At 40.9% G+C, this 26,849-nt stretch overlaps 2 protein-coding genes and 2 non-coding genes across 5 annotated transcripts in view; 3 read left to right on the top strand and 1 right to left on the bottom strand.

The window, feature by feature from the left end:
- Nucleotides 1-4,247: 4,247 nt before the first annotated feature.
- On the top strand, nt 4,248-14,112 carry RPL5 (ribosomal protein L5). 2 transcript variants are annotated; one of them, XM_027838117.1, is made up of 8 exons: nt 4,248-4,354; nt 5,300-5,369; nt 5,456-5,571; nt 7,349-7,483; nt 8,118-8,320; nt 9,180-9,357; nt 12,210-12,295; nt 13,948-14,112. In XM_027838117.1, the coding sequence occupies exons 1-8, from the start codon at nt 4,352-4,354 to the stop codon at nt 14,045-14,047; spliced, it is 891 nt and encodes a 296-aa protein (XP_027693918.1). In that variant the 5' UTR covers nt 4,248-4,351; the 3' UTR covers nt 14,048-14,112. The 2 variants fall into 2 exon arrangements, with proteins under 2 accessions (XP_027693918.1, XP_027693917.1); XM_027838116.1 differs by having other exon boundaries at nt 12,207-12,295.
- LOC114024957 lies at nt 11,111-11,248 on the top strand. The gene has a single exon (XR_003566979.1). It is a non-coding gene; the product is annotated as a small nucleolar RNA SNORA66 (small nucleolar RNA).
- LOC114024956 lies at nt 12,408-12,545 on the top strand. Its single transcript, XR_003566978.1, has one exon. It is a non-coding gene; the product is annotated as a small nucleolar RNA SNORA66 (small nucleolar RNA).
- Nucleotides 14,113-14,460: 348 nt separating the features above from the next.
- DIPK1A (divergent protein kinase domain 1A) overlaps nt 14,461-26,849 on the bottom strand; it is a 115,716-nt gene continuing 103,327 nt past the window's right edge. Inside the window, exons 3-5 of the mRNA XM_027838115.1 lie at nt 22,213-22,320; nt 19,046-19,222; nt 14,461-16,991 (exon numbers count right to left, since the gene is read on the bottom strand). Coding sequence (XP_027693916.1) covers nt 16,179-16,991; nt 19,046-19,222; nt 22,213-22,320 — 1,098 coding nt within the window. The 3' untranslated portion in view covers nt 14,461-16,178. The remainder of the gene's footprint in view (nt 16,992-19,045; nt 19,223-22,212; nt 22,321-26,849) is intronic.

Here is a 26,849-nt window from a genome sequence, read left to right as displayed (position 1 = left end):
AGATAGGTAAGTAGGTAGATAGTGGTAGGTAGGTAGATGTAGATAGACAGGCAGGTAGCTAGAGAAGTATGTGGGTAGATAGATAGATAGATAGACAGATAGATAGATAGGTAAGTAGATATGGCAGATAGATTGATGGCTAAAGTATATATCAAGTGCTTACTACACGCCAAGCTCTGTGGTAAGTACTGGGGATAAAAACATAAGCAGGACAGTTCCTACCACCAAAAAGCTCCTATTTTAACGGGGAAAACACAACATAAAGGGACACTGGGAAGTGGAACAAGAAGGTGGGGAATTCAGGATAGCATCATGGTAAGGGGATGGCTGAGAGGTGGAGTGAAAGCTTGATTCCTGGCAAGAAAAGGTGAAAGCTTAGTTTGGGGGAGAGAAGGGGAAGGGTGGGAAATAAACCAGAGGAAGATTGTAGTTGGCTGGTCCAAGAGCAGAAGACATCACTGATGGAGGTCGAGAACCAGAAAAAGTGGATGGGGGATGCCAAGAATCACGTGATTGTAAAACTGTCCATAAACATTAACTTAACTGTGGGTATTTTAAATATGAACTCCTTATCTAGTAACCTGTGAATTGCCAGGCAGAACTTTGCCATATTGACATTGACATTCTTGATATTAATGAAACCAAACACCTGAAGGACGTTTTTGTTACAAAGCGAGATGGCTCATAGGTTCTCCTTGGAGAAGCAAATAAAGGAGTTGGTTTCATCATGAATTCAAAGTTAACAAGTATCATTTAATGGAACACTTGGTCATCTCCTATTTCAGTGCTTGTGATGAATATTTGTTTAAAAAAAACAACCCACCATGAAGGTAATTGCTTCTTATGCATCAACATCTGTTTCAAAGGACGAGGAGGCAGTGAAATCCTGCCAACTCTGATCCATCGTCTATTCAGTCACTAAAGAGATTTTCCTAAAAAAGCAGGTTGGCTCATGGCCCATTCCCCCCTCCCCCTAACTCCAGTGACTCCCTTATCATTTCCAGAATCAAATACAAAATCCTCTGTTTGACTTTAAGCCTTTCGTAACGTAGCCATCCCCCCTCCTCCCCCACCCCCATGTTCTTCTTACACCCTACCCCCAAGCAAGTACTCTTCTATCCAGTGACACTGGCCTACTGGCTGTTCCACTAACAAGACCCTCCACGTCTGGACTCCAGGGAGTGTTTCTAACTCCGTGACTAGAATGTTCTCTCTCCTCATCTCCACCTACTGGTTTCTCTGGCTTCCTTCAAGTCCTTCAAGTCCCTAAAACCTTATCTTGGGCCATCTCCAGTCATCCTGATCTATATCCTGCCACTGGACCCAGAGGGCTCCACAGGTGAAAGTGAGGCTGGTGACTTTGCACAGCCCTACCTCACTTAAATCCAATTCACTTGCATGTCATGGCATCCCCTCCCTGATGTCATGGTCCTCTTCTGGAATGAAGGTCAAACAGCAACAGTAATAAGAAAACCTTATCTACTATAGGAAGCCTGCTCCAAATCCCTCCGAATTCAAATGCCTTCTGTCTGTTAATTATTTCCTATTTATCCTGTATATATGGCTTGTTTATACATATTTGTTCGCTTGTTGCTTCTCCCATTAGATTATGAGCTCCTCGAGGGCAGAGACTATCTTTGGCATCTTTCTGTATCCCCACTGTGCTTAGCATGGTGCGTGGCACATAGTAGGCACATAATAAATGTTGGCAGACTAATTATAATATTGCTCCCATTTCTTTAGCTGTTGCTCTCCACCTAAATCAGGCCTGTACAACCTGTGGCCCTCGGGCCACCTAAATTTTTCCCCTTTCTGATACTCAACCCCCTGACCTCCCTAAATATATCCCTTCTCTCAGTCTCTCTTTTAGTTATTCTTTTCCCTTTGAATAAGGTATATCCTGTCAGAGCCACATTCTAGTTATGTAAGTGTCCCACTGCAACAAATAATAGTGATAGCTAATGAGGAAGCCAGATGGTGTAGTGGATAGAGCACCGGTCCTAGAGTCAGAAGGACCTGAGTTCAAATCTAGCCTTAGACACTTGACGCTTACTAGCTGTATAACCCTGGGCAAGTCACTTAACCCCATTGCCTAGCAAGAAACAAAACAAAAAATAATTGCTAGCATTTATATTTAAACACTTATTATGTGTCATACATTGTAATAAGTGCTTTACAAATATTATCTTGTTTGATCCTCACAGCAACCATGGGAGGCTAAGTGCTATTATTATCCCCATTTTACCTATGAGGAAACTGATAAAGGTTAAGTGATCCGGATCACCGAGATAGTAATATCTGAGGTTGGATTTGAACTCAAGTCTTCCGACTCCATGCCCACCCACACTCTATCCATTGTACCACCTCAGTTATAACTATGATCTCAAATTAGTTGATTGCTAGTTCACCAGCTTATTACTCATACTTTATAATCATGTAATGCTGTGGATTTTATTGCTGACTCCTTCCTTGGATTCTGTCTTGTGTCAATTTCAGAACATCTCTCTTGGTAATCTAATTGTAGATCACCTACATTGTAGCTACTTTTAATGGAGAATTCTTAATTAAAGAGGTGATGCTAAAAGCTAAAATAGATCATTTCAGTTATATGAAACTTTATTTTTTACATGAATTGGGAAAAATATTTGCATCAAATATCTCTGATAAAAGTCTGATATCCAAGATATGTATGGAATTAACAAAACACAGAAAACTTTTAAAGAATCAAAAGTTTCTCCTAGAAACAAAGGCTCATCTTTTTAATAATACCTTCAGTCAATTAAATGAACCATCAATCATTTATTAAACACCTATTATGTGCCAGGCACTTTGTTAGGCATTGCGGGTACAAATAATTCAAATATGAGACAATTCCTATTTTCAAAGAATTTACATTCTATTGGGGGATGTAACCCATTTTGTAAGTGATGGCGTTTCACATCAGCATTTACAGGAGTTGTCAGTGTGGACTCTTATTATTTTCACTTGCAATGGTATTATTTTACTCTGGACAAGAGGTGGAAGCAGGGACCAGGCAGATTGATGGCAAATACCCTAATGGGCTAGGCCCAGTGCCTGGTGGATGGCTGGGTGGGAACTCAGTGGGTGTACTGAGCTGAGGCTTGACTTATTCTCCAATATCAAGCAGTTCTTCTGCAGACCCCCAGAAAAAACTCAGTGGATTAATACCTTGGGCAGGAGGACTCGGGACTGGAGAGAAGAAGGGCATTTTGCTATTCATGTGGGGACAGTTGACTACCTGTGGGACAGACGGCAAGATGCCTGCTCTGGCAAGGTCCAGTACCCTGGTGGGTGGCCGTTAGTGCCAATGCTGCCTGGCTTGGAGTCTTGGAACACAAATCTCTAAACAACTAACAATGTGCTCCACCCAGAGTGGGAATTGAGAGGGGCAGGTCAAGGAAGTGACCTAGGATCACATAGCGAGGTTGTGGAAGGGATGGAGCCCACCTGTATTCGGGAAGACTTTGAATCCAGCCTCCTACAGTGAAGGTGAAAGTTACTTTGACCTCTCTGATCCTTGGTTTACTCATCAGTAAAAGGGGGACAACAGCACCTGCCTGTTGTGTGTAAAGTGCTGTACATACCTTAAAACACCGTAGAGATACTTGCTATTAAGATAACTGTAGGGACTGTGCCCAGCAGAGATCGGGTTCCATCTGAACGTATACAACAGATGAGTGGTCAAAGGACATGAACGGTTTTCAAAAGTAGAATCTCTGTCAGTGATCCTGGGAAAACATGCTCCGAATCATTATTCATAAGAGGAATGCCAATTAAAGTCAGAGTCTGATGAAGGCATGGGGGAAGACTGGTGTCCGCCTCACAGGGCTGGCCCCCGGGGAAGAGCGCTCCAAGAACGAACTAGCCTGGCCCTGAAACTAACATCAGGGAAGTCCCATGGGAGACACAGATATTTTTGACACAGCCAATTAGAGAATTTCTTTTGCTTGACTGTGTATTTGTTACAAGCGCTGTGGTTTGGTTTTTTTTTTAAACAATGGGGTAGGAGAGAAAGAAAATTTTTTTGTTAATTAAAAATTTTTTTTTTTTAAAGAGACAAGTTAGGGAAGCAAAGTTTATGACCTGTAACCTGTGGGAGGGAGAAAAGACTCGTTCGGAAGGTGTTGAGTCTCCTTCGGGCCACTGGGGGGCAGTCGGAAGTTTTTCCCCCACCTCGGCCCTTTCCCGAGCTGCCTCTCTTTCCCACGTAGCACCGCCTCGGTCGCCGGCTGTACATACTGCGCCTGCGCACCGGCTCAGGCCCTTTTTTTCCCCCTAGCGCTGCGAGGCCTGCTGGTCTGTGCCGAGGGCGCGGGTCTCGTTCTGCAGGATGGTGAGTACCCGCTGGACGTGGGCACCCGAGCAGCTCGGGGGTCCCCTGTGCTTGCTCCCACGCCTCCTCGGAGCCCAGTCCGAGCCCCCTGAGCGGCGGATGGATTCCGATTGCGGAGCGGCCGCGGCCGGCAGCCCTGCCTGCTCCCAGCGTGGCCTAATGGCGGCCGCCGGGAGGCTGCGCGCGGGCCTGCCCGGGAGGGCTGGGGGCGCCGCGAGGGTCCCGGGCTCAGGCCGGGGGGCGCTGGGGAACCCGCCGGGGAGGGGAGGGAGCGTCGGGAGCCCGGGCTCGGGCCTGTCAGGGAGGACCGGGGGCGCGGGGCGCCGGGGGAGGGGGCCGGGCTCAGGCCCGCCGGCCCCTGGGGGCCGCTGCCTGGCGCGTCGGGGGCTCGGGCTGGAGCGAGGCTTGGGGGTGGGCGTCGCGCTGACCCCGGGCCGGGCGTTGGCGCTCCCCGAGCGGCGTCCCGGCCAGCCCGGGGGCGCAGGGGTCCCTCCCGGCTTCGGGCTCCTCCTCTCCAAAGCCCCCTGTCCAGCTCCAGGCCGCAGTCCGTCCCCAAGCAGTCCCCTCTCGGACCCCGATTCTCCGGAGCCTGCGCTCTGAGGGTGGCGAGACCTGGGCCACCGCCGCGGGCTTTCCATGTGCTTGGCACGGCCTGATGCGGCCCCGGCTTCCGGCTCGCGTTGGTCCGCCCCAGGCTGGGGCCCCGCACCGTCCTCTGCTCCTTCTGCAGGGAACGCCCCGAAGCAGCCTTGGGAGGAGCGGGCAAATGAATGAAGGAGGCTGCGGTGCTGGAAAAAGCCAGGCGCTGGGTGCTAGAAAAAGGCACTGCCATTTATCTGTTTGGTTACGGTTTGGAGGCGTTTGTAGAAACATTTCTTTGGCTTTTGGCTTTACTCTCCTGAGATTTAATCTGTATTACTTTAAAGTTTTCTCTTTATCTCCAAGGGGTTTGTTAAAGTTGTCAAGAATAAGGCCTACTTCAAGAGGTACCAAGTGAAATTCCGGAGAAGGCGAGGTATAATGATTTAATGTGAATGATAGCAGAACAGTTTGTATTTTATCCATAATGGACGGACTCTTAATCCAGATCTCTTTTTTCAGAGGGAAAAACGGATTATTATGCACGGAAACGTTTAGTAATCCAAGATAAAAACAAGTATAACACACCAAAATACAGGATGATAGTGCGAGTCACCAACAGAGATATCATCTGCCAGGCAAGTTGCCCTCCCCAGCAAGAAGTGGAACTTGGTTTAGATAATCTTGCTGCAAAGTACTTTTGAGATTTGTGAGACTTTTGAGGGGTGGGATTTCCTATTTACAACGTACAAAACTGGGAGTTAAGAATTTGTTCAGAAGTTTTGAAGGTGAAGCAGGTTTTCTTTCTTCTCTTTCCTTCATCAGGGAATTTACAGTCTTGGTAATTAAACCAAGGTAGTGTCCTCTCTTCCCTGTGCAGGGATCTTTCTTGAAAGAGCAGTCTGTGCCTCTGTCATCTGTAGCTATTTTACTCCTTGCTGTCTGATTTCTAATCAACTCACACCATTTGACTTCATCCTTAGGAATACCTTGCTTGCCCAATCTCAATGTGTTTTTTTCTCTTCATCCTTTCTATAGCATTTGCTACTGTTGATCACTTCATTTACTCCTAGGTACTGTCATTGTCCTTCATTTTAGGATTATAGAAATTGGGGCCTGGAGAGGCTGAATGACCAATTAGTAGGAGTAACTAGGACTAATCTTGTAAAAGGTGCCATGTTGCTCCTGCTTTGAACTTGACTCCTGAGTGTGAAATGATATAGTATGATAGAGAAACATTCGATCATTTTAGTATTTATTTGGTCATTATTCCCTTTCGTGAAAACAAATACTTTGCCCCTCATATGTGTTTTCTGGATATTTCTCTTTTTTCACATACCTCTGTTAGTCTATGACTAACAAATGAGTTTGCAAGTTGGGATTGAAAAGAAAGTAGCAAGATGTCACTGGAACTGGTTTCTACTATCATGAGTTAAAAACCTAAAGGATTTAGGGATCATCATGTTTTACTGCCTCATTTTATGCTTAAAGCAGCTGAGGCTTAAAAAGGTGGTGATGTGTTCTTATTTGTAAAATAGGGATCATAAGATTTGCACATTGTCAGGATAAGAGGGACTGGATTTAATATTGATTCCAGAAAATAAGTAAGTGAAGCACGGCCCCTTTTTCCAAAGGCTGAAAATTATTTGGGCAGAATGTTATATTATCATCAAAAATGACTATGGATTGATTTTGATTAACTCTTTCCTTTGTTGCAAGAGGTTTAATTTGGGGAAGATGTAATAGTTAACGTTTATATAGTGTTTTATGATTACAAAGTATTTACATAAATATCTCATTTTATTCATACTTAATATAAAAACCAAATACATAAATGAGACATTTAAGAAAAGATGGTGTATGGTTACAAAGTAACTATACAGTGTTATATTTTGACATAAATTGTTGTTACAAATATTTGTAATCTTAGTGTTATTTTCTTATTGACTTGGTCCATCATCCTGACTTCAGTTTACTGGCTTTTAGAGTTGGAATCCTTTCTTTTTTTAAATCTACTAGATAATATTCTTTACTATTTTGGAAGGTAACATATACTTTGTAACTTTTAGTAACTTTGTTTTCAAAGATTTGGTATTTAAATCTTAAATAGGCAAAGCTAATAATATCCCATAGTTGCCTAGAAAAAATGAATGATTTCTCTTTTTTTTTTTTTTTTAAAGAACACTGGCATTAAACAAGCAATGTTACTTAGTAATAGCGACTTGCTCATCTGTTTGTTTAGCCTTTCTATATTATAAAAATCTAATATAATGTTAATTATTTTATTATTTATTAATAATTATTATTAAAGTTTACTTAGGTGTTGAATTGCAGGTAATAAAACAGTGACATTTTGTGGTTCCTATGGGACATTAATATCTGACTTTTTCTTTTTCTTTTTTTTTTTTTTTAAAGATTGCTTATGCCCGTATAGAAGGGGATATGATAGTCTGTGCGGCTTATGCCCATGAGTTACCAAAGTATGGTGTGAAGGTTGGCCTGACAAATTATGCTGCAGCTTACTGTACAGGCCTGCTGCTGGCCCGCAGGGTAGGTTGTGGGGACTTCACTGATGTTTGGGGTGGACTTCAATTTTCCCCTCAGTCCTTGCTTACATTTGCATTTCATGGCCATTTGGTGGAGAGTTTTTTATAATATATCTTAAGATTTGGTTTGGTTCTTTAAAATCTCAGCCTCACTGAGGGCAAGGTCGGAGTGGCCTTTGAGGATTTCCTGCTAATTACAAAACATGAGAAATGGCAATGAGAGTATCACAGGCTTGGGGTCTCTTTGGTTGGACTCTGTGCAATGAGGGTATAATTGAGCCCATACTTTGCATGGATGTGTCTTAAAACATTTTTGGCCAGTTGCGGGTGGAGGTGGGTTATTGCTTTATTATCAGCCCCTAGATGGCAGCACTTAATTCCAGAAAATTGGAGGTGAAGGATGATTAGTTAGGTAGTGTGATCATATAGCTCATGTTTTTTGATTAGATATAATAATAGGGTTAGCAGGTTTTTGTTTTGAGTGCGTGTTTGTATATTTTGCTCAGAAAATAGCATTCAAGAAGCTGTTTAGCTATGTGAGGGGATGTTTGAGGCTAATAGAAACATTAGGTCCTGTGAAAAGACCATTTGAAATTGAGGGGAAAGCTTAAATTTTGGAATTTTTTGGTTGTTAACAGCTTCTTAACAGATTTGGCATGGACAAGATCTATGAAGGTCAAGTGGAAGTGACTGGAGATGAGTACAATGTGGAAAGCATTGATGGTCAGCCTGGTGCTTTCACATGCTACCTGGACGCTGGTCTCGCCAGAACTACCACTGGAAACAAAGTCTTTGGGGCCCTTAAAGGAGCTGTGGATGGTGGTCTGTCTATCCCTCACAGGTAAATAAAATGGGTGTGTATAGTGTTTTCCTTGGGAGCTTTGGGAGGTAGAAGTACTTACAGCTACGTTGTATTCACCCTCCACCCCTAGGAATGGAAATAAATAATTAAATGGGGGTAGCTAGGTGGTGCAGTGGATAGAGCACCGGCCCTGAAATCAGGAGGACCTAAGTTCAAATCCGGCCTCAGACCAAACACTTGACACTAGCTGTGTGACCCTGGGCAAGCCACTTAACCCCAGTTGCCTAAAAAAAAAACCAAAAAAACCAAACAAACAAAAGAAATAAATAATTAAAGATGCTCAGGGCATAGAGAGAATAAAGAGTGGATGTTGAAGGTTCTAACTCTTTATTTTGAAATTTATGATTCATTTTGTTTTGGGAAATCAAGGATTTGTTAGGGCAGGAGATTTGGGAAATTTGTGTTTGGTGCTTTATATTTGGTGAGTTAGGCATAACTTTCAATTATTGATAGAGCAATGATTATTTTCCACAAGATTATAGTATCATGACATTGCAAGATTATAATAAGATTGTATGGAGGATTTTAAGATGAATTTGCGTCAGTTAGTTTTATTTTATATTGGAATCTTAGGCAGTTCTTGAACAGTATTTAATTTTACTATTTTCCCTTAATTTTTTAGACCTATTGGTTTAGGTCTGTTTACAGTTTTGCATTGGAATTTTGTCCCATATCTCCATCTTGGAGTCTAGAGCTTAGCTGCTGAATGATGATATCCCACTGACTGAGTTGCTTCTGATGCAATTGTTTCAAGACGGGACTGATGGCAGATACTATGTAGTATTTGTATACAAACTGAATTCTGTGGGAAGTATTAACTTTTAAAATTTTGTCTTAGTACCAAACGCTTCCCTGGGTATGATTCAGAAAGCAAGGAGTTCAATGCTGAAGTACATCGTAAACACATTATGGGCCAAAATGTTGCAGATTATATGCGTTATCTCATGGAAGAAGATGAAGATGCTTATAAAAAGCAATTCTCACAGTACATAAAGAACAACATAACCCCTGACATGGTAAGAAGTTTGCCTTAACAGGCCCAGTGGGGCCATGAATTCTTTTGAAGGCATTTGTAAGTGTTGGTTGGGACTTATCATCGATGGGAACATGCACACTTGATTAAAGAGGAAAGTGGAAGGAGATAGAACTCTACTCTCTACTACAGATAGTTCTAATGTGTGGTGGATTAAATGGTCTCTTCCCCAGCACCCAAATAACTTGGTAGAGTGAAAGCTTTACTGGGTTGTAGTTTGCCTCTGGTATAGCTTTTTCTCCTACTTCATGTGGAGATCCTGGTGTTTGTGGTACTGAGTCCTCTTATGAATGAGGGAATTGTGCTAAGATGTTTGTCGGGAGGTCTTTCACAGGGGCCTCCTGTGACTTCCTTTAGTCATTTGAATATTTAGGTGCAATTCCCTGGGCAAGGGGAGAGGTCCAAAACTCCCAGAGAGGAAATGGGGCCCCCCTTGGCTGCTGCCACCTGAGACCTCAGCCTCCAGAATCCCAAGATGGGGAGCCAGCCACAATTTCCTAGATGCCTTGGGGGGGTGCCAACCTTGGGTAGTGGTTAAAGCTGAATACCTGAAGTTAGGTAAGGAAGGAGGGATTTTTGAGTAGTACCAGGTAGATTTTTTTTTTCATTCAAAGGCAAAACTTGAGATCAAAGGAAAGCTTAGCTTGTTTGATATACATTTTCAACTTAGTTGAATTTTTTTTTTTTTAGTGTGTGTGTTGGTCCTGATCATTCTCAGGATAGAAAAGGAGAAAAAAAAGCCCCTCATCTGATAAATCATTGTAGTGTCTCGCATCCTGGTGCCTACCAGGCTAGGTGGTTTATGATTTAGTAGGTAGGAGAAGGGCAGGATAAGTAATTGCCTGCTCTTGTTTCAGTAAAATAAAATACTTTTACCACTGACATGTAAAAATAGCTTACACCAGACCTTTGATAGCCTCAGTCTTGGGTGTCTTTGTGATCTGTGTAGTCCAGGCTATTTTCCAAAAGTTTCTGAAGGGTTTCTTTGCTGAGTAAATAGCAGATTTGTAGACTTGGACATAATGTTGCAGAATCAGCCAAACACAAGTTTGGTGATAGAAGTTCCCTCCCAGTCACAAAATAGGCTTTTTGGCCCTGTCCCTGCCCATGCTATGCCATGATTGAGGCCTTACTTTTTAAAGGAGGCACTTGGTCTTTTTAAAAGAAACAATGTGACCCTAAAGTTTTACTCATAAAAATTTTAATGAATGAGCAAGGTGGAGTAGTGGGATAACCCGGACTTAATCAGGAACCTGGCTTTAAAGATTGCTGGCAGTCTGGCCGTGGGGGTGGGAGCGAATGTGGCTCTCCTGTGCCTCAGGGTCTTCATCCATAAAATGGGGGTGATAATTTCACCGTATACCTCACTAGTTTGTTGTCAGTGTGAGCTCTTTGCTTATCAGCCACAAACTATGAATGTTCAAATGCTTTAGTTTTAATATAACCCCTTAATGAAAAGGTCCACGTACCTCCCTTTCACCCATAGGTAATTGGTAGGGGCACAAACAAGGAGCGTTTGATTATGGTATGGCGAGAACGAACGTACTCATAATTCCTCTAAATTGTGATACTATTTAACACTATTAGTGTTCAAGTCTGGGCAGTATTAAAGTAGGCCAGTGTACAAATGCAATGCTTTAAAAATGCTGCACTTTGCAAAAAAACCCAAAAAACAGCTGGCTTCTGCTACAGATTGTCTTTTCTACCAGAGTGAAAGCTGAGTTCTTGGTGTGAATCTGCAAACTCGATCACTGGCTCTGCACGACATTGCAGAAGCAAGGGGAACCAGGTTTGCTAAAATAATTGTGGTGATAGAAGCTTATTTGCCTCGGAATTGACGTTTTTGAGGCACCTCATTCTATCCTAAGACAAAATTACTGGGTGTTACTTTTATCTTGAAAATTCCCTGTGTTAAAGTAGCTTTAAAGGCTATTCGTGTGGTAAGATCATTTGTTGAGTTAGGATGGAATTGTTTAATTACCCTAAAATCTAGTGGCTGCTCATAAAGAATCCAGTTTATTGGTTATCCTCTTACGCTTGGAAAGTCTGGCCTCCTGCAGTACCTGGATTACCCCAAGCTTCCTATCTGCAGGAAGCCTTCTTGGTCCCTTGTACCTGGTTTGTATTTTGTATAAATCCTTGTGTGCACAGACAAGTTAGCATCTTTGAGGGGAAGGAATGTTTCTGTTCTGTCTTTATATCCTTGGTGCATAGCCTGGTTCCTGGCTTGGAGGTGTTTAATAAACGCTTGCTTGATGTTTATTTAGAAAGTATAGCTGAAATAATTGACCAGGAACTAAAGCTGTTACCCAGTCTGGAAATATTTTTTTACTTGTGAATTCTACTATATTTGAAGAAGGACCCTTGAGTTTTTAACTACTCTTGAAAAATCTTTGCAGAAATTGTATATAATAGATTGTCCCAAGATAAAGTGTCTTTGAAAGAAGTTGAGACATTGAAAGGAAAAGCTATTTTTCTGAGGCTCTAAAGACAAAACAGATTTCCCTCCTCACAAGGAGCATTCAAACCTTTATGTGTACATAGCACAAACCAGGTTTGAACTGAAAGGAAAAAATGAATACATTGAAAACTCTAGCACCAATTACAAATTGGATTCTTGTTTTCTGTGAGTGTAAGGATTAAGTAGATAATCGTGGCCCTTGAGCAGATGTGATCTGTATCTCCAGTTGTTTTCCCTTTAAACATCAGTGATGTGTTGGTGAGTGGCTTTTGTTGGGTGCAGTGGTAATCTTCCTGCCATTTAGTGATGCATAAGGTTTGGCTGGGGCATTTGGAGGGGGACCAAAAACTGTTTGTCTTTCTTTATTTCAGATGGAGGAGATGTATAAGAAAGCCCATGCTGGTATTCGGGAGAATCCAGTGTATGAAAAGAAGCCCAAGAGGGAAGTTAAAAAGAAAAGGTAAGTAGCCTTCTTGCTGCCATTTGTACGGATGCAATGGTTTGAAAATGCACTCTGCAGAAAAACAGCTGGCTTCTACTACAGATTGTCTTTTCTACCTGAGTGTGTGAATTTGCAAACTCGATCACTGGCTCTGCACGACATTGCAGAAGCAAGGGGAACCAGGTTTGCTAAAGTAATTGTGGTGATAGAAGCTTATTTGCCTCGGAATTGACGTTTTTGAGGCACCTCATTCTATCCTAAGACAAGATAACGGGGTGTTACTTTTCTCTTGAAAGTTCTTGTGTAACTGAGCACTTAGGGTTATTGGTTGTCACCTTATGGTTCAGTTCAGTAGTTAAGAACTTAAACCATATGGAAGAGGCACACACATGTAATTGTACATCTGTAATACAGTCACCTCCCAAGTGACATGGGGGAAGGGAGAGAATAGGAAAATCTGGGAGTGTCAGGAATGACTTTAGCGTAGATGACACCTGAGCCAGACCTTGAGGGAAAGGAGGGGACCTTGGTAGCTGGTTGGGGTGGCACAGCATGCACAGGGAAGGGTACAAAGAATGGGAAAGGGTAGAGTGGCATGGGGTGGCATTGTGGGAGTCGTGTTTGGCTGAAATATGGACTGTGTGTGTGAAGGGGAGCCAAAAGGATCAGCAGCAGGGGGATGGGTTTGAAATAGGAGTGTCTTGGAGCCCACAAAGATGGCTGGCACCAAGGGGCCGGGTTGGTGGGAGTGAAAGGGAGAGTGAAGATTTGAGATTGCCTGGGGTGAAAGAAAGGACTTGGATATGGTGGGGAGAGGGGAAGCAGATTATGCACTGATTGATTCCCGAGGGGTAAGGGTAGTGATGTCATCGACAGAAAGGACTTCAGTGTCAGAATTGGTTAAGTTTGAATTGCAGACTTGAGGGTATTTGGAGATGACCAGCACGGGTGCTCTGGGCTGCAAACTGATTTGGTGTGACATTGATGCCGTGGGTTAGGATGGGGGAAGGTACGTATAGGAAGGGGAGAACGACACTGTGAGAATTTGTTTGGAACCCAGTGGAGTGTACGTAGTGTCAGAGAATCTAGGGAATGAGAACTGAGAAATATAATGGATTTGGGGATAAGGAGGCATTTGTGACATGGCTTGGTCGTTTCAGTCAGATTGCAAGGGGTTAAGAGGGTACCTAGTGAGGAAGTGGAGGCAGTGACCACCTTAGTTGTCCTTTGTACAGGTTTGGTAATGAGATGAGGAGGAAGAGGAGACATCATAGGTCAGAAATGAAAGTGGGAAATGCTTGAAAGAGCAAGACTCCAAAAGCAAGAACCTTAACAGCCTGAGAGGCAGTCAGGGTCACCTGCTGATGGAGGTGTGATGTGTTTGGGAAGAGAAGGTCCTGGGGTGAATGATAGCAGGTGATACAGAAAGGAATAAAAGAAATGCCAAGTGAGGGCTCCACATGTGCTCAGGAAACACATTTGTAATGGACCCATGTGTAGATCTGGAGTAAAGAAAGGCAAATGGTGCTGGCTGAGAAGTAAGTGAGGTTGGAGTGATAGGCACTGGCGGGAAAAGCAGCTGTTTTGGGACTGACAGTAGCGTGGACTATTTCATGGGTCTTTCTGGTTTGCATTTGTGAGTTTTGATCTCTGCCTTTTTTGCTTGGTAGATGGAACCGCCCCAAAATGTCCCTTGCCCAGAAGAAAGACCGGGTTGCTCAGAAGAAGGCGAGTTTCCTCAGAGCCCAGGAACGGGCAGCTGATAGTTAAAACATCAAAATCTGTAATTTTCTATGAAGATTTTCAGATTAAGACAATAAACTTATTGACCATCACCCGTGTCTGTTCTTAATGGAGCTTTATAAAATATTAGCCAGGAGGATGGAGCAGTGGTTCTTTTTTTCCAAGATGCTGGCAGTGGTGGTGATATCATGCTTATTTTCTGAAGGTATTGTCTTAGTTGAGCTTGACTGCAGCAATATGGGACTGACACCTGCTTCTCTATGATGCTTATTTACAACTTGTCCCTAATGCTACTACAGTGACCTGATAGCCTGTTCTGGCTTTGGGCATAGATAATGGAACAAGGTATAAGTGTGCTGCATAGCCAGCCATCGGTAGAATAATTTAAGATTACCTTTTGGCTGTGACAGGCGGACCAAGGAAATGCTACGACTAGGAAATATTCTTCCAGCCATTTATTGAAACCAGATGCTTAGTGGAAAGGAAAAGGACCTTAAACTGTACAACTGTAACTCAAAAAAATGTATTGTGATAACAACGCCATGATCAGTAAAGTCCACCGCCCAGTTACACCATGTACGTTAGACACAGCTGGAGGACACAAGCAATTCCAGTTGGAATCTTTTCCAGCAGCAAACATTGGCTCTTCCTCCAAAAGTAGGCCGTTTTACTTTATGGAGACATCAAAAAAGATTGTCATTGTGTGCAAAGTTTGAAATGACATGCCAGAACAAAGTATATACAGGTCAAATGCACTCGGAATCCACTTTGCTGCTAACCCTTTGTCCTGAGCGTATATGGAAAGGCTATTGGCTTTCTCAACGTGCATGCCCACTGACCCAAGGGGATGCCATTTGGAGACATTTTGTACCTTAGTGTTTTTTCATTGATAATTTAGAGGTCCTTCCATTAAGATTCCATGATTAATTCATGTCTACCACACTTCAAAAACAAGAAAACTGGTTCAGTACCTTTTAAAAATGTTTGAACAGATCAGTTGGCCTTTTTTTTTTTTCCTACTGTAGATCAAATATGACAACTTAACTCCCCTGTGGATACTCTGCTTGTACCTGGTTTGGAGACATATCACTGTAAATACTGAATGCCCAGGGCTTGTTGAGGAAAAGAGACCTTAGTCTCTGCCTTTTAGAATTATTGTGGGAGAGCCTGATTTTAAGACATGGTCTTAACTTGTGCCCTTTTAAATATTTCATTTCTAATGCTTTATAATTTAATGACTGATGTGGAAAATAGACTAATGACAGCAATTGTGTATTGGTCACTTGAGTTTTTAGGAAATTTCCAGTTCCTCCAGGGTTCTGTTTGAACTATTTGAGGAAACATCCATAATTTACTAGATAGAGCATTCAAGATCTGAATAAATGAGGTAAGAACGTAAATAAACTGAAGGTAAGCCCCACTACCTGTTTATGCCAAAGAGGAATTTAATTTATTTGCTTAGCAATTTAAATTTCCCATTAATGTGCAAATTCTGCCATGCTGAAATATTAGTAAACTATGTGAAAGTTAAATTAATTTTTAAAACAGCAGCTTGGATTTGGCCACAATGTTTCCAGCAGTGGCCTCTTGGCTAACAAAAAATTACTTGCAAAAACCATTTTCATTAACATGAGTATTCACATGTAAATGAGGATTTTCACAGCATTAGGAGTGAAGAACAACTAGGTGCCTTTGAGAAATGGACCAGAGGTTCTTGTATTCACATCGCTCTGACTGGATGAAATACACAGAGTCCTCGTTTTTCTGGTACCATGAAGGGCCTGGGAGCTGAAGCTCAAGCCGGGAGCAAGAGTCCTGGCTGCCGCTTACTAGCGGTGCTCAGCCTCAGTTTCCTGAGCCAAGAAATGGGAATCATCCTGCCCTGCATCCCTCACAGGATTGTTGGAAGAATTTAGTGGGAATTTATGTAAAAGCTCTTTGTAAACTGTACAAGTAAAAGACCCCCATCTCCTGCTGAACAGTGGCTTGGAGGGCACGGACTCTGGCCCCACCACGACTTGATTAAGGAGCCAGAGGGGACTGGGCATAGGAGGTGGAGTTTCTGGGAAGGGGTTGGAAAGGGACGTTGATGGGCCGTGCTCATTTTTAATGGTCAGGATGACTTAAAGTGGCAAGTTTCCCACGTCTGACGGATTAACTAGGAATCATTTGTATGAGAGATTTTCTTCCACAGTAATGTCTTTAGGTTATTTAATATCAAAGAGTGCTCCATTTCCATCTGGTTTGCAGTGACCGTGAGGGCGACGCAGGACTGGAGCTGCTTCTCCAGCTCTTCCCGGATCTCGGAGGGCGCCCCGCGCAGCAGGTAGTCTTTGAGCAAGCTGCAAGCCTTGGCCAGGTTGGGCTGGATCACTTCTGAAGAGCACTTCATTCTGCTCTGGTCACAGCTAGTTCTACAATCCGCACCGTAGACGCAGTCCAGGTCAGATTCACAGTGACGATCTTTAATTAGCTCTTTGAGATTCCTTTCTGGCACGATTTTTCTCATGTCCACCATTTTCAAATCATATTTATCGTTATATCCCAAGTTTTTGGCACTCATGTCACACATGAGGAAATTTCCGTAGGGACCATGAAAAACGTCTTCTACGAATTCCAGAAGTCCTATGGCTATTTTGGCCTTCCGAGGCCATGAGGGTGTGAACAACTGATCCATGGTTCTCCTGAAACCAGAGGGAATGAGAAGTTCCATCACCCAGGGAAGGCTTATTCCATAAAGAGAGGTGTAGTCCACTCTTTCCATCATGTAAAGGTCTCCACAAAAGCCCATCAGTTTGGGCGTGTGCTCTTTGTCCTGAAGGATGACCATGAGCACGAACTCGTTGAGCTGAAGAAGGGCCCATGCAGACTTGGCTTCAGGCAAGGAAACTCGGCCGTCTTTGTTTCCATCAGCCACCGAGAGGATGAGGTTGACCAACTCCGAAAGATTCCCTTGGTCACCCAACTTTGCCTGGCAATGACAAGAATAATTAACCATGTTTAAAAGCAATCATCATTAAAATCACTAAGACACACACCCACACCCACAAACACATCAACCGAGTTTTAAAACATCTGAGATACTTCTGTTCTTGAGCCAAGGGAAACAGTTTTGCTACTTGCTGTGTAATGGCCTTAGTGTTCTACACAAGTAGAGATGCCATGTGTTCATCACTGTTCTAGCCCTCCCTCGGACTTCCTCCAAATGTTGCTTTTGACATTTTTTGCTTGGATGGGTAGAAGGTAAGGGATGGGCTTGAAGAACTTGGTTATCGTCTTTGTAAAGAGGTCATTCCTCAAATTTTTTCTTTTTACTTTCTCCTATCTTTCAGCTGTTTCCTCTAGCTTTTCATGTTTACTCAGCATATTTGTATTTTTTTTTTTAAAGGCAACTGGGGTTAAGTGACTTGCCCAGGGTCACACAGCTAGTAAGTATCAAGTGTTTGGTCTAAGGCCGGATTTGAACTCGGGTCCTCCTGACTTCAAGGCCGGTACTCTGTCCACTGCGCCACCTAGCTGCCCCCTAAGCATATTTGTAAAGCACTAAGCATGGTACCTGGCATACGGTAGAGTTTAATAAATGCTTGCTCCTTTCTCTATTGAGAAGCCAGTTCTGAACTGAGCACCATCCCCATCTCCCACTGTTAGGGCCAACAGAACCAATATGATCCGCATGATGGCTAACGCCTATCCCCTGCATTCCACCCCCACCCCCAGTTTTAGTAGGACTATAAGGCACTCACTGATAGAGACCACAGGGGCAGCGTTTAAGCTCAAAGCTTATCTCCAGGTAGAAGTAGATGTTAAAAGTCATACTTGTTCTTTGTCTTCTAAACATTTCATGCTGTTTTTACCATGAAAGTTCACTGTTCTGCCAGCGTTTCACGTTGCTAGTTGTCTCATTTCAGTACTCAGAGGCTAATTTCTAAATATATAAAATAATGTCTAACCAGTAATATATGTTGGGAAGCACTAAATTTTGGTGTTCAAGCCATATTAGGCGTACTTTAATACTGCGCTGAAACAGTGTTACCTTTAATTTTGTTTCAATACAGGAACCTCCACTGGTCACGAAGTTTGGCCACCAGGAGGTGACTCATTTTGGCGACAGCAAATCTTGGATACTATGTCCTAGGGCATAAGATCTTAGACTGAGAGCAGAAAAGGACCTTAGAGGTCATCGCGTCCAATCCTCTCATTTAGACATGAGGATATGGAGGGTGACCCAGGTTAAGTGCATTGGCTAGGGTCACCCAGCTAGTGAGTGAGGTCTCCTGGTCCTACTGGCTCTGCCATTTACCTCGCTGGCACATTGATACATAGCGGTGCAAAATTTACCCACCCTGAGAACATTACAGATCCTTAAAGTATAAGAACCTCAAACGCTAAACCTTTGGTATTTATAATGCTTTATTGGCATGTATTTTATGTAGTTCGAGGTAGCTAATTTGCAAAGCCTTGCAAATAAAAATGAAACATTTAATAAAGCTGACCAAAATCCTGGCTTCTCTATGCTCCCCCTCCTTGGGCAGTAAAATTACCGAAAGCAAAAAAACCAAACCAAACCAAACCAAAAAGCTGTTACTTAGTCTAGGAAAATATCTTGTGTGCAAACTTGTCTTGGGTACCATGTATACACTGGATATCAGAGCCAGCATTTTACTCATTTGCCCCAAGTAAGTTCCATATCTTTTACCTTAAACATGTATCACTGGGGGTCAACACCTTGCTTAAATACTAGACTGGATGAATTCAGCTCGAATAAATTAAAGCTTCTATAAAACTGAAGGGTTAGGCCAAGCCATATTGGCCAGGGGCGAGGATCATTTGAGCCACATTTCTTGGGATTCTTGCTCTGCTGATGGAGGTTAGGGTTCTTTCCAGGTCTAATTGTAAAGATGCCTGGTCATTCCAGCACATGAAAGAGTCTGAAAAAGTATCCTAGAAATTTAGGAAAAAACATCTAGGAAGTCTCTCACTAAATACAGCCCCAGGGAAGAGAGATTGGACGAATGTCATACTTACTTTAAAGAGGCTGTACACCATTTCTTTGAATTTCTGGACTGTGGTTCCCCGAGTAGGCTTCTCAAATAAGATCACTTCTTTCCTTGGTTCCAACTCGGTTCCGAAATCAAGGCGAGGGGTTTGTTCCATCTGACACTTCACAACACCCTGCAGATTTCCCCAAACTCCTAAGTACATCTACGCGAAAAACATGGAAAGCTGGGTGGTCTTTTGGGGCTCACACATGATCATAATACTCTGAAAATACTATCACTATTTTTTTTTGTCCTTTCTCTACTAACAGTTGTTTGACCTGAGCTGCGAATTTTTACTTATAAAACAATATTTTGGGGGCAGAGATTGGGGATGGCTGCAAAACTCCCCAGAGGTCTATTTCTAGAGGGCCGGTGGCTGGTCTCTAGACCTCGGCTGTGTGGCCCTTGTCTGCAGACCACCCTATCTATGCCCAGAATCTCTCATCACCCTCTTGGCACCAGGGCTGCAGCTTAGACCTGAAGACCATTTCCTGAGTTTCTAAAGAGCTCTAGAAGACTGGCTGACAGCATTCTTTTTTATTCTTCCATTTTCTAGTGCTTGATGTAGTGTTTTTCATGTGATGTTGGCCTAATTTTTTCCCTAGCAATGAAGAATAAAAATACCTAAAATCCTGCCCTAGACAATATTACCTGCTCCCATGAGATGTTTACTGGAAAGAAGGCCTTCACTTCTAACTCGGTGACTACCTTTCAGTCCTCCACCCTACAGGAAAGACCATTAACAAGGGAATTGCTAACCAGCCATATTGGGAAGCTTATGTCAATTTCTTAGCCCCACTCAAGCATATGTAGGCAATGGAACATGGTGTCAATCACAGAATTTGAAACCTCAGGTATCTCTGAGATGATTTAGTACGACCCATACTTGCATAAAGTTGCGTTGTAAAAATAGCCATTTATTATTATGAAGTGGAGTCTTTAAGTAGAGTCTAAAATCCATCATGCATTTGTATACACACAAATGAATAAATCGATTAAGTGCCCATTACCAAATTTCTGAATCTATTACTACTAAAAACAAGAAAAAAAAACCCAAGATAGTAATATTGCTTCATGAGCAATGGAAGCTGAGAAAGTCAAACAAATGATTCAATCTGATGGATGCATTAATGAAAAGGAAGTGAAACATGAATTTCAGAAGTAATTTAAAGTTTTTAATATAGGTCATTTATATTATTTTGAGCTGTTGGAAAGGACTTATTGGGATAGGGAGCATTAAGATTTTCCAGTATTTAATACTGTCAGCATAAGAAGTTGTTCCTTTTTACAGAAACAAGTAGAATAAGTTTAAAATTCAAACATATTTTGTGTGTTTATAAGTGTATGTGTCTATGTTAAACACATTTGGTTTGTTTTCCATTCTCTTAAATCAACATAAATGAAAATGTAGTATGCCACATTTAAACAGGGGAGGAGCAAGTAATCAGATCACCAGAACTTGATTTTGTCCATTTTGCTACAGATAAGGTGCTCTGAAAATGTTTTAAAAAATAACTCATTTGAGAATATTAAATAAAATGCATTAAGATTTTTTAGGCTAAGACATATTTATTAATGCTTCTTTTATGACTACAGTGGTTTGTTTTTGTTGAGTCGTTTCGGTTGTATCTAACTCTTTGTGACCCCATTTGGGGTTTTCTTGACTAGAGATACTGAAGTGGTTTGCCATTTCCTTCTCCAGCTCATTTTATAGATGAGGAAACTGAGGCAAGCAGGGTTAAGTGACTTGCCCAGGGTCACACAGCTAGTAAGTGACTGAGGTCTGATTTGAACTCAGGTCTTCTTGGTTCCACGCCCCGTGCTTTATCCACTGGGCCACCTAGCTGTCCTGACTACAGTGGTAACCACCACAAATTCTTTTTTTTCATTTTTACCTTTCTCAAGGCTGTTAAACTTTAAATTACCACAAGCTATAAGTATTCAAACATTATACTATCTACAAGAATAAAGTCCGAATTTCTCAGCTTGGCAGTCAGGCCTCTCCCCATTGTGGCCAAAACAAGACATTCCAGCTTCTCCACCATGACTTTCCACATGACGCTCCAGCCAGACATCATTCCTCGTTCTTTTCCAAACATGCCCAATACTGTCCTGGTCCCATGCTGTTCTCTGGGTTGAGAATATTTAACAAAAAATTTTGTCTTTCAGAACATGTCTTTCCAGCCTTCAAGAAGTCAATTAAGTGCCATTTCTTTTATGAAGCCTTCCCTGAGTAGATGGCCTTCTCCTTTGGGATGCCAGTAGCACTGCTACTTCTCTCTCTAATTGCACTGATCCCCTCTGATCTTACACTATAGAGTTATTTGAATACTTGTCTTTTCTTTCCTTTCACTCCCTAACCCAAGGTGATATGAGCTCCTTGAGGGCAACCCCAGTCATTTTTCTATCCACAGTGCCCAGGACATGTCCTGTGCCTTAGCAGATAGGCAATATTTTAAAAATTCTCTATTAATCTGAACTTCTCTACTATTGGAAAAATAGAATCTATAAGGAGCCTTCTTCTCTATTCTACCTAGGAGCACAGTGGTTATTCTGGAAGTTCCTGGACTGGGACAGGTTAGACTGTATATTTGGCAGAAGACAGATCACCCTAAATAATTTGTATGCAGTTTAAAATTTTAATTTTATTTCAATGACTAGCTCTAGTTTTAGATTCATCTTGTCAGTATTACTGTAATGTAATTATTATAATACTATAATGTATAGTATATTATAATTGGACAATACAAAAACTTCACTACTGTTCCAAAACAGATTTGTATTTTCTTGTAAAATAATAAATAATATTGGTATAATAATAATAATAGCTAAAATTTTATATTATAATAATAATAGCTAGAATTTCTGTAGTCCTTTAAGAGTGTCAAGTACCTTACCAATCTTATCACATTTGCTCTTGACTACAACCCTGGTAGGTCGGTGCTATTTATTATTTTCTTCATTTTACAAATAAGGAAACTAAGGCTGAGATAGGTAAGCTATTTGCCCAAGGTCACACAGCTAGTACGTGTGAGGCTGAATTTGAACTCAGGTCTCTCTGACTTCAGTTCCAGCACTGTGCTGGGGGAAAAAAAAAAAAAAAACCAACCCAAAACACTTAGCAACTGGAATTTTTATTCAAAAAGTCCATACCTGGTTGTTGGGTTTAGTCGATAAGCATTTTCCAAAATAAAGAGTTTCTTTAGCACAAAGGCTACTACATGCAGGTCCATCAATGACTCCGGTCTTATATTTATCACACTGGAAAACAGAGAAGAGATAATAGGACATTTTGTATAAGAAGTGACAGTCATGACACCATCATGGATGTTTATATGTGGAGAGGTTTTTTGAGACGAGCAATGTAAACTTCAGCACAATTGTGAATCTAAAGATGAGGGCTTTGTTTATGTAACAGATGTGAGAGTGGACAGAAGAGTGCTGGGGCTCCATGGCACCCACGAGCCTAAGTTGGGAGTCCAAGGACTTGAATTCTCTGGGTCACATGATCACTGGTTTAGTGTTTCACCAGTCCAACCCCCTCCCCCCCATTTTACAGATGAGGAAGCTAAGGCCCAGGGCCTGTGACTTACACCCAAGGTCACATACTGGAGGAAATGGCAGAACTGGGATTTGAATCCAGGTCTTAAGTCCTAAATCTAACACACTCAAATCATGGCTCTGCCACTTAGAAATGTGTGGTGTTGGGGAACCACTTATCTTTCTGTGTTTCAGTTTTCTCATCTGTAATACGGAGGATCAGGGGTGTATGGCCTGAAACACCAGATTAAAATGTAACTGGGAAATGTTTAACAAAATAAATAAAACTAAAAGAAAATATGACTTACTTGTAAAAACAAAATAAAAATTAATGAATAGGGATGCAAAAATCCTAAATAAAATACTAGCTAAAAGATTACAACAATATATTACAAAAATCATACATTATGGATTCCTGCGAGGAAGGCAGAGATGGTTTAACATAAGGAAAACACTTAACATAATAGATTATATCAATAATAAAAGTAACAAAAATCATATGATATCAATAGATGCAGAAAAAGCATTTGACAAAGTACAACTCTCATTTCTATTAAAAACACTTGAAAGTATAGATATAAATGAACTTTTTCTTAAATTGGTAAGAAGCATTTGCCTAAAACCATTAGCAAACATTCTTTGTAATGGGGATAAACTAGAAGCCTTCCCAGTAAGGTCAGGTGTGAAACAAAGATTCCCACTCTCACCAACATTATTCAGTATTGTATTGGTAATCCTAGCAATAGCAATAAGAGAAGGAAAAGAAATAGAAGGAATCAGAATAGGGAATGAGGTAATGAAATTATCTCTTTTTGTAGATGATATGATATACTTGGAAAATCCTAAAGACTCAACTAAAAATTAATTGAAATAATAATTTCAGCAAAGTAGCAGGATATAAAGTAAACTCATATAAATCATCAGCATTCCTATATGTTACCAACAGGATCCTTCAAGAAGACATAGCTAGAGATACCCCATTTAAAATAACCCTAGACAGTATAAAATACCTGGGAATACAAACAAACCAGGATCTATATGAACAAAACCATAAAAAAACTTTGTACACAAATAAATCAGATTTAAATAAATGATGAAATACTAATTGTTCATGGGTAGGTAGGGCCAATATAATAAAAATGACGATTTTAGCAAAATTATGTATTCAGTGTCATCCCAATTAAATTGCCAAAAATATGGGGCTAGAAAAAAAAATAATTCATTTGGAAGAACAAAAGGTCAAGAATATCAAAGGAACTAACTGAAAAAAAATTGCAAAGGAAGGAGGCTTAGCAGTACCAGATGTTAAAGTACATTATAAGGCAGTAATTACCAAAACTATCTGGTACTGGCTAAGAAAAAGAAAAGTAGATCAGTAGATCAGAGTAGAAATACAATCTACAGCATCAAACGAACCTAATTACCCAGTATTTGACAAGTGTAAAAACTTAAGTCTTTGGGATAAGAATTCGTTATTTGGTAAAAATTGTTGGGAAAGCTGGAAAGTAGTTTGGCAGAAATTGGGCATGGAACAATATCTTACATCATTTACCAAGATAAGGTCAAAATGGATACATGGCTTAGATATAAAGAGAGATATTACAAGAAAATTTGAAGAACCTGAAACTTATCACCTATCAGACTTACGGATAGGTAAACAATTTATGAACAAACAAAAGACAGAGTATTGTGAGATATAAAGTGGATAATTTTGATTATATTAAATTAAAAACTTTTCGTACAAATAAAACAAATGTAGCCAAGATCAGAAGGAAAACAGAAAACTGGAGGAAAATTTTTATAGAGAACTCCTCTGATAAAGGTCTCATATCTCAAATATATAAAGAACTTTGTAATATGAATGAGTCATTTCCCAATTGATAAATGGTTAAAGGATATGAACAGGCAGTGTCCTGATGAAGAAACCAAAACAAGTTACAGTCATATGAACAAATGCTCTAAATCATTACTGATTAGATAAATACAAATTAAAACAACTCGAGATATCATTTTATACCTACCAGATTGGCTAAAATGAGAGAAGGAGAAATGGTGGACATTTATTGACAAATGTTGGAGGGGATGTGGAAAAACTGGGACTTTAATTCATTGTTGGTGGATCTGTGAACTGATCCAACCATTTTGGAGAGGGATTTGGAATTATGCCCAAAGAGTTATTAAACTGCTTATACTCTTTGACCCAGCAATACCACTATTAGGTCTTTCTCCAAAATGATTACAGAAAATGGAGAAGAACCTACATGTTCTAAAATACTTACAGCAGCTCTCTCTGTGGTGGCAAAGAACTGGAAATTACAGGGATATCCATCAATGGGGGAATAGCTAAACAAATTGTGGTATATGTTCATGATGTAATATTACTCTGCTATAAGAAATGATAAGCTCAATGGTTTGAAAAGCATGGAGAGACCTCCACGAAATAGTGAAAAGTGAAATGAGCAAAACCAAGAGAACATTGTATTGTTTTAAGAACAACTTTGAGCAACCAAGTCATTTTGACTAAAAGATCCTATGAAGGAAGATATTGTTTGAATCCAGAAAGGAATATTGCCGTGGTGTAGAAAATGATGAGCTGGTTGATTTAGAAAAACATGGAAAAACTTGGACCAGGGGTGGGGAACCTGCAGCCTCGAGACCACTTGTAGCCCTCCAGGTCCTCAAGGGCAGCCCTTTGACTGAATCCAAACTTCACAGAACAAATCCACTTAATAAAAGGATTTGTTCTGTAAAACTTGGACTCAGTCAAAAGGCCACACCCGAGGACCTAGAAGGCCACACGTAGTCTCGAGGCTGCAGGTTCCCCACTTCTGATTCTTGGACTTATGAAGGAAGATGCCATCCACCTACAGAGAAACAGATGATAGGAGGAAATAAACATAGTACAGTCTTACATATATATGTATGAGTGTATATCTGTATACATGTATATGTTTATAGATATCTATGTATATGTATATATATTCATGATTAATTGTGGCTTTCTTTAGGGTGGGAGGGGGAGAGAGGGGAAAAAATAAAGTAAAAAGTACACAGCAGAGAACAAAAGAAAACCAACAAGGAAGCAAAGAAAAGCTGGGCAACTTTGAAAACAATGTGTAGTATTTATTATACAGTTTCCTTGAAATGGAAATTTATTGTTTTAAATTGAATTTTATTGTTTTATATTTATATGTTTTATATTGTTTTGTATTGAATCTTATTGCTTTATATTGAATTTTATATCGAATCCTCTCTTGTGGTCTGCTGTGTACATGGCAATATTTTTTTTCCTTTCTCATTTATATTTAACTGTACAATAAAAAGACTTACAAAAAATAAAGAAGTCACAGTAAAAATAAATAAATAAAAACACAGTAGAATACAGATAATACTAATTTTCTAAGAATTAGGTGGCCTGTGGGAATTCTCATGTATGGTTTTCCATTTCAGTTTGACTGGCCTGGACTGACCTCCAAGGTTCCTTCTAGCTCTCTATCTACGATCATGGGTGATGGGGAACATAAGAAACCCGTGCATCATCGGTGATCTCTATTAAATCCTAAGCAAGGCTTCAATTGTCTATAATAATTCTTTTCCTAGATGGCTCCAAAGAAAACATGGAATATAGCAGAATCAGTTCCTAGTGGGCAAGCACTGTCTTCTTCTCGAAGGCATCTTCTTTCCTTCCCTGGGCTCTCACCTAATCATGGCATCTGCCTCATTTTGTGGCTTCTCTGAGAGTGCTCATTACCCAGTTCTTAAGCATTGCCTAATTTTGCTGTCCTATAGCTAGCCTGTGGGGCCAAGCTTGTCTTTATAAATACACAGTATTCTTCTTTCCATTTACAAGATGGCGGTCATCTTGCATAGTTTTCCTGGTTTTTCTTACTTCATTTTGTTGGTTTTTTGTTGTTGTTGTTGTTGGGTTTTGTTTTTTTTTGTTGGTGGTGGTGGTGGTGGTGGTGAGGCAATAGGGGTTAAGTGACTCGCCTTGGGTCACACAACTAGTTAAGTGTCAAGTATTTGAGGTCACATTTGAACTCAGGTCCTCCTGATTCCAGAGCCCATGCTCTATCCATTGTGCCACCTACCTGCCCCTACTTACTTCATTTTGAAACAATTCATGTAAGACTTCTCATAATGTATCACTCAGTGGACATCCATTTTGTTTCCAGCTCTTCGTTATAAAGAATATTGCTATAAATATTTTGGTGTACACTGTACCTTTCTTTCTGTCTTTGATCTCTCCT

The sequence above is a fragment of the Vombatus ursinus genome, unplaced genomic scaffold, assembly GCF_900497805.2.
Source record: "Vombatus ursinus unplaced genomic scaffold, bare-nosed wombat genome assembly UNPS02014825.1, whole genome shotgun sequence".
Classification (NCBI taxonomy): domain Eukaryota; kingdom Metazoa; phylum Chordata; class Mammalia; order Diprotodontia; family Vombatidae; genus Vombatus; species Vombatus ursinus.
This window is presented reverse-complemented; position numbering and strand designations above follow the sequence as displayed.